The sequence below is a fragment of the Eretmochelys imbricata genome, chromosome 1, assembly GCF_965152235.1.
Source record: "Eretmochelys imbricata isolate rEreImb1 chromosome 1, rEreImb1.hap1, whole genome shotgun sequence".
NCBI classification, from domain to species: domain Eukaryota; kingdom Metazoa; phylum Chordata; order Testudines; family Cheloniidae; genus Eretmochelys; species Eretmochelys imbricata.
Window position 1 is genome coordinate 242,469,278 of NC_135572.1, and position 9,755 is coordinate 242,479,032.

General features: G+C 40.1%; 1 protein-coding gene across 1 annotated transcript in view; it reads left to right on the forward strand.

Annotated features, from left to right (window-relative positions):
• The window catches only part of RECQL (RecQ like helicase), a 30,975-nt gene extending 21,711 nt beyond the window's left edge, over nt 1-9,264 (forward strand). The window contains exons 13-15 of the mRNA XM_077826534.1: nt 2,482-2,701; nt 4,185-4,314; nt 5,699-9,264. Of these exons, the coding sequence (XP_077682660.1) occupies nt 2,482-2,701; nt 4,185-4,314; nt 5,699-5,869 (521 nt within the window). The 3' untranslated portion in view covers nt 5,870-9,264. The remainder of the gene's footprint in view (nt 1-2,481; nt 2,702-4,184; nt 4,315-5,698) is intronic.
• The last annotated feature ends 491 nt before the right edge of the window (nt 9,265-9,755 follow it).

Here is a 9,755-nt window from a genome sequence, read left to right on the forward strand (position 1 = left end):
ACTGGCAAAGTGTGTGTGTTATTCCCCCCTCTAGTGCTGGTCCACACAGAGGATGACAGCCTACAATTGCTCTGTTACTTTTGCACTGAATGAGGCAGGGGTCCTGTGGGAAAAGTAGTGTGTGATCATGTTTTTAAAGACTGATCACATAAGGGCTACAGGCTTGTCATGGTGATGTAAAAACTCATGGATACTGTGGTTTCTCTGACTAACCTGTGGAAAGGTTCTTGGTGGGTCATCTGACTGGCCTGGTCTTGGGAGAGGAGAGGGGTTGGAGAGCAAGCCCACCTTGCACTCACCCTGCAGTGGCAGTTCTTATCCTATGGGGCTGGGCGTTGTTGCCTGGCACACAGGATTGCAGTGCCACTCATGTTTGGTTCTGTCGCCCCTCTGTCATGAGTGGGGGTGGGATGGCCGAGCCAAATCTGAGTGAGTGGTGTTACAACCAGGTGCACAGGGTTGCAGCACCATTCACTCGAATTTGACCCAGTCACGACAGAGGGCCGGCCAAACCTGAGCAGTGCTGTGATCTCAAGTGCCAGGTCACGATACCCGGGGTAGTGAGCTGAACCGAGCCCTGCAAGACACAGGAGCTGCTGCTACCTGTGCTGGAGGTGAGTGTGGGGCAGGCTCAAGACCCACTTCCTAGGATCCCCCTCTGACGAGCCCAGGATTAGCATTGCAGTGCCAGAATAGAGGGTGCTGCTGCAAGCAGTTGGTGCCCCTTTGGTGGGGTGAGGGGGCAATGGAGGAGAAGGACACTGGGATGCTATAATTTTGAAGCGGGATAGTTGAATTTAATTTGTCAGGGCATTTTTTTAATCAAAAATCACGGAGCAGTCACTAAATCTGTGACTTTTATGAAAGTAACTGTGACAACTCTGATCTGTGATTTTTAAAAAAGTGCCAGGACAAATCTGCAGCCCTAATCCATCATACATGTACACAAGGGGGCAGAACGAAGGTTACAGGCAACCTTAATTCTGGCATTTTGTAACTTTTGAGTGCTTTTTCTTTGCACTCAAAGAAATATTATATTAAGAATAGAAAGAGTACTCAAGAAGGAGGGAATGTAAACACAGCAGTCCTACCATTTACATAGCACCTGTCGTCCAAAGATTTCAGAGCGATCCAAACATCTCAATAGCCCTGTGTAGTGTCAGCTTGGAGTAAATCCTGATTCTCCAGTCCCCAGCTCTGATCACTGGATTACATTCCTTCCCTGTGCACTCGTGTGCGCTCTCTCTCTCTCTTTTATTTTTCTTCAAATGATAGGCTGGGAGAGACACGTATGAAGATGTTTGAATGACTTTTTTGGCATAACATTTTTGGAATTTGCTTGTATACAATACTTCTTATTTTTGTAAGGAAGTATTTGATAATAATTAGAGATGAGGCTTGAACAGTGAAGTTCAGATCTGGAACTGAACGTAAGCCTAGTTTGGATATTCAGATCCTGGGTTTTTGTTTGGACCTGTATCTAATAAGAACTGGTCAGTGAAAAATATTTGAAGGATGACCTGTCTGATTGCTATTTTATTCTCAATCTCCTGTCATAGATCATGTCTGTGGGGAACCTTACCTTAGTAGCATTAGGTCGGGGTCTGGGCAACTTTCTGTGAAAGACACTCCTTTCAGTGACCCACACTGGATGCTGTTACAGTCTGTCTCATAGCCATTTCTATCCTTTTTTCCATTGGAATAAATTTGTTTGAGGCTTTTCTGTTTTTTAAAAAAAATGCGTATTCTGTCTCTAGTCTGTAAACTCCTAAGACATTTCTTGCCTCAATTTATATGCAGTAAAGCTCTGTGTAACTTTACTTTGCTCTGCTCTGTAAATGTTTCAGAATAAATACCACCGGGGGAGAGAGAACCCAGTTGCAAATAATATATTACCTAGTTTGTGAGTCAGCAAAACGCCACAATTAAGAAAAACACTGAAGTCACATCACATGTCCAAATGAGATTTAAATTGCTTCCTACCTAAATTAGGAGACTTATTCATGACAAGCTACTATGAAATCCATTTTAAAAAAACTAGCTGGATGCATCAGCTTTATTATTTGAAATGTCAGCGTTGTTCCTATTCCCATTAGAAGGTAGCTGGGAAAGGTCTAGAATTCTAGGTAGAATTTGAATACTAAAAGCTGCAGTAGTAGATCAGCATTTCAGATGACTGACAAAATAACCAGCCTGAGCCTGCAAAGACTTGAGCACATGCGTAACTTTATGCTGGGAGTAGTGCCACTGAAGTGGACTATTCAGTGTGTAAAGTTCAGCATGTATGAAAGTCTTTGCAGGATTGGAGATTAAATTATTAAGTACAAGCATAAATGTGACTTGAACAATACCTGATAATCACAAACATCCGAGTTCACAATATTCCAGCCGTATAGAATTGATTTATATTTTATTGAAAAGAAACATCTCTGGCACAGTAGGCTTTGTTCTGAAGTAATAAACCTCTTCTTTCCCTTGTAGCATTTGAGAGAATGGATGTAACGGGATACTGCAGGGATCTAATCAAAATACTAGAGCAAGCGGATAACATGAGTGAAAAACTCACTCCACTGAAATTAATTGATGCCTGGCTGGGCAAAGGCGTGTCAAAGTTAAGAGTGGCTGATGTTGTTCCTCCAACGCTCCCTCGTGATGAACTGGAGAGGGTTATTGCCCATTTCATTCTGCAGCAGTATCTGAAGTATGTGTGGCCATTCATTCTTTCCTTTGAAATCTTCTAATTACAGTAAAAGTTGGGTTATCCGGCACTTTATCAACCAGAAAGCTCTAGAAACCAGCATTTTTGATAGCTCCCAATACAAATCCTCAATAGGGTTGCCAGGTGTCCAGTTGTCCCGCTGCTTCATGCGCTGCCCCCTCCCCAAGTGCTGGCTCTGCAGCTCCCGTTGGCTGGGAACTGTGGCCAATGGGAGCTCTGGGGGAGGTGCCTGCGGGCAGAGGCAGTGTGCAGAGCTGCCTGGCTGCACCCCCACCTAACATCTGAGGGACATGTTGCTACTTGTGGGGAGCTACCCAAGGTGAGCACTGCCCAGATCTGGCACCCTGAAATCCCTCCTGCACCCTAACCTCCTGCCTGACCACCCCGTCCCACACCCAAACTCTCTCCCTCCATTGGTAAGTATAACTCTTAGTTAACTTGAATTTTTGACTAACCAGCTCCCCCATGCCTCCAGCATGCTGGATACCAAAGCTTTTACTGACCTGTTTTCTCTGCAACAGTGCTGTTTTGGTATAATATCACAAAAGTGGATGTTTTAGCAATTCCTTCATTTCAGAAGCTTCTAAACTGACTATAAAAAGTTTGCACAGAATATTATTTTTCTGTTTACTCTTGAAAAATAATCTGTCATTTTTAAGACAGAAAAGTTGAAAACTTAAAAAAAGACATTTGTGGCTTAAAGTAATACTTTTGCTTTTGTAGTTTGAAAAAGCTGCTGCTGCTTTTTTGGGGGGTGGGGGTGGGGGGTAAATGCTAAATTTGTTAATGATAGTCCCCAATCCTGGAACAAGTGCCACTGAGGCAAACTAACTGTTGCACTTGTGCAGCACCACATTGACTGCATTGAGATGAGATGGGCAAAGAAAATTGCTTGTGCAGAACCTATTACACCATTAGGGGTTTACTGTGGCATGTGAGACTTAAGAAAACACAACGAAAATGACACTGATTTCATTTTGTAACCTGTGATTCCATGGATGTGTGCTGCTTTCTTTTCAACATCAGGACCTCTGAATATATGGGACTCTGACATCCCGTGATCCTAACTTTCCATCGTGAACAAAAAATGACAAAGGATTTACACACTTGACCTTTATGAGCCTGATAGGACAGGAAGGTTGACTGAGTCAAAATGTTTTTTTTTTTTTTCCCTCGCTTAGTGTCCAGATGTCATATTATTTGTACTCCACTAGATCAATGAGAAGTGCCAAAAAGTCAGCAAAATAAAGTTGGCACTTTATACCTTAATTCAAGAGACAATCCTGCCAACTGCCATTTTAATTCAGTGATTATTTGCTTGCATGGGTGCAACAGGATCAAGGAATTAGTGGGGCATCTATTCATAACAGTTCCTAAATGTCTCCACATTTCCCCCTCATATCTATTCTGCTCACACTACTCCTGTTCCCAGTTTTTTCCTGTGACTGTGGCTTAACTTTTGCAGGGAAGACTTCAGTTTCACAGCATTTGCTACAATATCCTACTTGAAAATTGGACCCAAAGCTGATCTGCTAAAAAATGAGGCATATGTTATCACCATGCCCGGGAGATCAAACAAAAAAAGTGTTGACAAGGTATTTGTGTGTGTGTGTGTGTAATATATATACTGACTATTTTTCCATTAGTATTTACCACAGCTGGTTAGTGCCTGTTTACTATGTGTAAAATTAAGAATGTTTTTTCCTCAGTGTATTTTCCCCCCTACCTCATTAAATATGTTTCTTTTGATCCTTTTTGCAATAGTGTCTTTCCAATTACACATTTTAAGATGCAAAATGTAGGAGGGTGAGGAGGAGGGGGGAAAAGTTCAGTACTGATTTTAAAAAAAAGTTCAGAAGTGTTGTGTTCTCTTTACATTTCACCTGAACGGATTTGCTCATTCTCACTGCGTGTAATACAATGGAATTAACATGAGTGATGAATGCATTTAGAATCATATTTCAGCAAGAATAGAATTACAGGTAATATAAATATTAAACCACAAGACTTACAATTGTCATTGTGAACCGTCTTACAGCTCTCATAAGTTTACAGATTCCACATTTAGGCATTATAGCGATGTTGATTTATATTTGAAACCCTTTTGACAATAAGTCGAAAGCTATGTAGCTATAGCAACATATTCTTTCCAGTTATACCTATGCAAATCATTAGCAATGCTATCAATTTTAGTTGAGGTAATAGGAATTAACATCTTGTTATGTAACAAGAATGTGGACCAGTGTTTAGACTTATTTAAAATAATTGTTGCTGTAGTCACTATTAAATATGACTGAATCAGTCTGTAAATGTTATTTCAACTTGCCTCTCTATCCCCAATTAAAATATAGATTAACAAGAATGGCACTTACATAGAATTAGGGACCACTTACATTCTATAGCTATTTGGACATAAAGTTAAAATAGGTACAGATCCTGCCACATTTTGCTCATGTAAGAACTGTGCCACGTGAGCAAGAGTTTACAGAATCAGACCCTTGATCAGCTCTAATGAGGGTGCAATTGGTTGCTCAACAGCCATGTTGGCTTTATCGTTAGCAGGAACTGATCATTTGAATGGATGAAATAACTCTGTTGACTAGACTGAAAATCTCAAGTATCTTACATACAGCAGCTTAATATGATGTAGCAACAACATATTCTATGTATTTGTCAAAGATGTTACTGCCTTTAAAGGGGTATTTCAGGTTCAGCTGAATCATTCTTCTGAATGTAGCAGGTACTGTGGGCATAATACACTGTTAATGCTGCCCTGTGCACGTTATCTTTTGAAGAAATTTGGACATGCCACAGGAAAATCTCACAGATGCTGTTGTAAAAGAGTAGAACAATGGCCACAAAAAGAACTCCTCTCTGCATCACCCTTAATAAAGCTTGATCATTATAGTACGTCCTCAGTATGTACTGAGGAAGGAGAAAGAGAGTCTGTCTTAATTGAGCTGTGTTTATGATCCACAGGTCAAATCTCCTCAGTCTTCTAATTCTGGAGGGACTGGTGGAAACGTACGAGAAGACATTTCTGAGACTATCCAGAACTCTGCTGCAAAGAAGACAAAAGCACAGAAACGGCGCCATTGTGAGAACAACCCTAAAACAAAGAAGCTTAAGCTTGAGGATGATGATGACTAGCTGGTAGTCCTGGACTGAATTTTACAATGAAAAGTATATCTAGGATCCTACCATTTCCGCTTCTCTGTGAGAACTCGGTGCAGAAGTATAATTTGTATTTTATTAATTGCTTCTTTTAAATGCAAAGGATTTGTGTGTTCCTCAGAAAGGTTGGGCAAAAAACAAATATATGCAATTTCTGAACATGCAAGCAGGCAAAAATCTGGCGTTAAGTAGACCATGGATAAACAAAGGGTTATCAAAATAATCAGCCCATATCTGATGATATGGGTCTGATGTCTCATGCAGATCATTTCAATATATATTGCTTTTTTCAAACCCTCTTTATTTTACAAAGCACACAATGTCATAGTAAAATATACTGTAGTAATGCACTTAAACTCATATAAACGTAAAGCATCCTCATTATACCCTCTAGCTACACTGCTCCTAATGATAGGAAAAGCAAACTAAACCGTATATATTCACATATGCAAAACAACAAATATATTTATCACAGTATCTCTTAAATTTCTCCTGCTTGTTGTTCAGATGGAAAAATTACCCTTTCAAGATCTGTTTAAGTGTTAGAAAAGGGTATGTTGGCTTAACAGTTGTATTTTCTAAAGCATGTGAAAAAATTAGGTGCCCAACTCCTACTGAAAGTCAATGGGAGTTGGGCACCTAATTCCCTTGTGGGCTTTTCAAAAGCACCTTATTTAAAACAAAATTAAAACCCCACTTCCTTGCCCTTGAGCAGGTTTCTTTCGTTTAGTTCATGTTGTATTATTCGGTGAATGTACAAACAACAATTTCACTAATGAATTTGACCAAGAAAATAACAAGTCATTACCTTTAAACACAAATTATAGAACTAGTTCAACATACCTCATCTTGGACCTCATCCTGCTCCCATTGAAGTCAATGGGAAACTTGCCATTCACTGATGAATAATTAGGCCTAAAGTCTCACAGGAACACACATACTTCTGCTCCAATCTGTGCGGTGTTAGGATGTGGGCAGTATTCTCTGATGATCTGTTGACGCATCAGTACTTCATGGAGTAGATATGGAAATGTGTTTTCCGGTACTCACACTGTTAGTGTTTTAGGCCTAGAATATGGCCTACCTTAAATTTATCTACTGCATTATCGCCTCTCAACCCTAATTTTTTAGCTTAACCACTTTGTCTCTGAGAAACATACATATATATTCATTTATGCACACCTGTTATTTTTGTAGATGGCAAAGAGAGCACAAGCCACGGAACAATCCCTATTGTAAAATGCTGCTGCTACTTACTTACAACAGCTTAGATAATGATAGCAAACAAGGCAGCTTTTGTTGGCTCATCTGTCAGAAACTAGGAAGTAAATCAATGTTTTTAGCAGACAGAAAAGATCAAAATTTACTAACAAAGACCTTGGATAAGATCCTCAGGTGGGGCAAGTTGGCATAGTCCCACATGTCAAGGGAATAATCAGTGCGGATTTACACTAGCTGAGGATCTGGTCCCTCAAATTCAAGTTTCTACAGGAGAACATAAAATCACTTTTGAACTGATTGGAAACGTTATTTTAGGAGAGGTTTGAGATGGCACACTGTAGCTGAACGTTATCATTTTTGTTTGCAGTGACACCCTGGGAGCTTGAAACTGACATGTTCCTTTGACTAACTTTATTTTATCTTTAAATATGCATCCAAAGGGTTGATGATGTAAGGTTACCAACAACCCTACAATAACGATCGGGACTATCAGGCAAGCTGTGTGCATTAGTCAATCTGAGAAAGGATTGTTACACATTAAGACCATTCTATCTGTCATTCCTAAATCCTGAATATACAGTGGCCTTGTTTATACTCAGTAGCACTGTGCAAGTAAAAGCATGTTGTTTGATGGCAGGATGCCATGTGGCCACTGCAGGTTTTGTAAAGTGGCTTGTTGGGGTTCATCCTTGCCCATACTCCCTAAGGCAAAATGCATGCATGTGCTTTAAAGTGTATGTATCTTTTACATATGTATATTAGAGGTAGACCCAAGCCCCTAGAACTTCGGTGAAGTTCTGATCTGGATCTGAAATTTGACACAAGCCCATGCCTAAAATTTTTCTTATCCCATATAAACAAATTTACATTTTACTAGCTGAATTTTGTCCTGGTGGGCAATCTGCATATCAGCTACTTAAAATGATGCTGTTGACATGAAAAAATGCAGATCACTGAAATTTAGTAGACAAAACTTGCACAAATAGATTAATCCCTTTAATGGGGTGGTGTAAGGAAACCTCAGGACTGCATTGTTGTGCTGGCTTATGTTTCTGGGATTGGTTGTCCATAGCAGGTTCATCTTAATGTGCTAAGTGTTCTTTGTGGCGCCGAACTAGTTAATCAAAACTGTAATAATTACTGAGACAAAGCAATGATGCTGAAAAATGATCTATTAGATCATAGGGAATGTTGGTGGTAGGACAACTGGTCTTAATATTCTGAAAGCGCAGGGAATTTAGCACATACAGCTAAAGTTTGTAGCTTTGGTATTAGCTTTTGACTATGATGCCATGTACACTGGCCCTGGAATAGAATTTGGAATGTGAGTTTAAATATTGTTCCAAACAAAACTAATTTTGAATAGTCTTTGGCCTGTTTTGCTGGAAATGCATTCAAAAACAGTTTCCAAATTCTGTTCCCAGTTAAGCATTGACATGGCCTGAGGCTGAAGGGGTGGGAGATTTCATCGTAGAAGGGAATATGAGTAGAAAACTGAGAGTTCGAGAGAGACCCACCAAACCATTACTCTTGCTTTTTGCTATAAATCCATCCTGGTGTTTTTTTCCCACAATAAGCTTGCAGAAAGTCTAGTGTTGAATTTTTTTAGTATTGTACATTAACAAATCACAGTGGATCAGAATTCAAGTAACTATGGAGTAGGTGCCCAATTCTACATCGCATATGGCTTAAGACCTAATAGCAGTACTGGTCCACCTTTCTTTTGTTATAACTGCAGGATGACAACTGCCAGGCTTTTATGCTGGCAAGCTCAAATGTCAAACAATTTTTAATTTCAAAGATACGAATACAAATGTTATGGTTTTTATTAAATGTAGACAAATGTATGTAAGTGGCCTGTAGGCACCTGGTTGCACACTGACGTTCTTACCTGCACATGTGCACTTACACCAGAAATATTTTCATAGAAGTGATTGTACTGACTTTTTGCACTGTGTTACAGAACTGGGCATTGTATTTCTATGGAAGCTCACTATTTTGCTTCAAAATGTTGTATCTTGAAACAATTGCCGTACTTTGTTTTATTTTGTGTTTCTGGATAGTGTATTTTAACTATATGTGCTTGATATAGAAAAACCACGGCTATGATAGTGGAAAACGAGAATAAATCTGAGTTCTGGCCACAGAAAGCTCTAGACCTTCTTCAATTTTAGATGAGTCTTGTTCCCTTCCCCTCTCCCCGGCATCTGCCTCATTCTGTGCCATTATCTCTGACTTACTGTTTAACATGTAGGAGTCTCACAAAATGCTTTCTTTAAATTGGCTAAGCAGGAAACTACCATTCCCATCAGTTCCCTTCCCCCTGACCATCTATGATGGATGTCATCCCATTCCCCTGGTCCATAGTGGGAGGAAGCAGCAACTCTATGGAAGAACCTGACCCAGCAAATCTTGCTTTGGAGGAGTGGTGGCTGCATGGTAAATTTGGAGTAGCAGGCAAGTTGAATGCAGGGGAGTCATAGGTAGAGCTCATACTGTGCATGAACAGGTTGTGAGTAGTAGATGTTGCAACCAGATCAGGTAGTGCAGAACCTGTGGGCAAGCACCAGAGACTGGGCAGGAAGCAACTGCAGAGGAGCCTCAATAATACTAACCTATCCTGGCCTTAAAACCTGAAAGC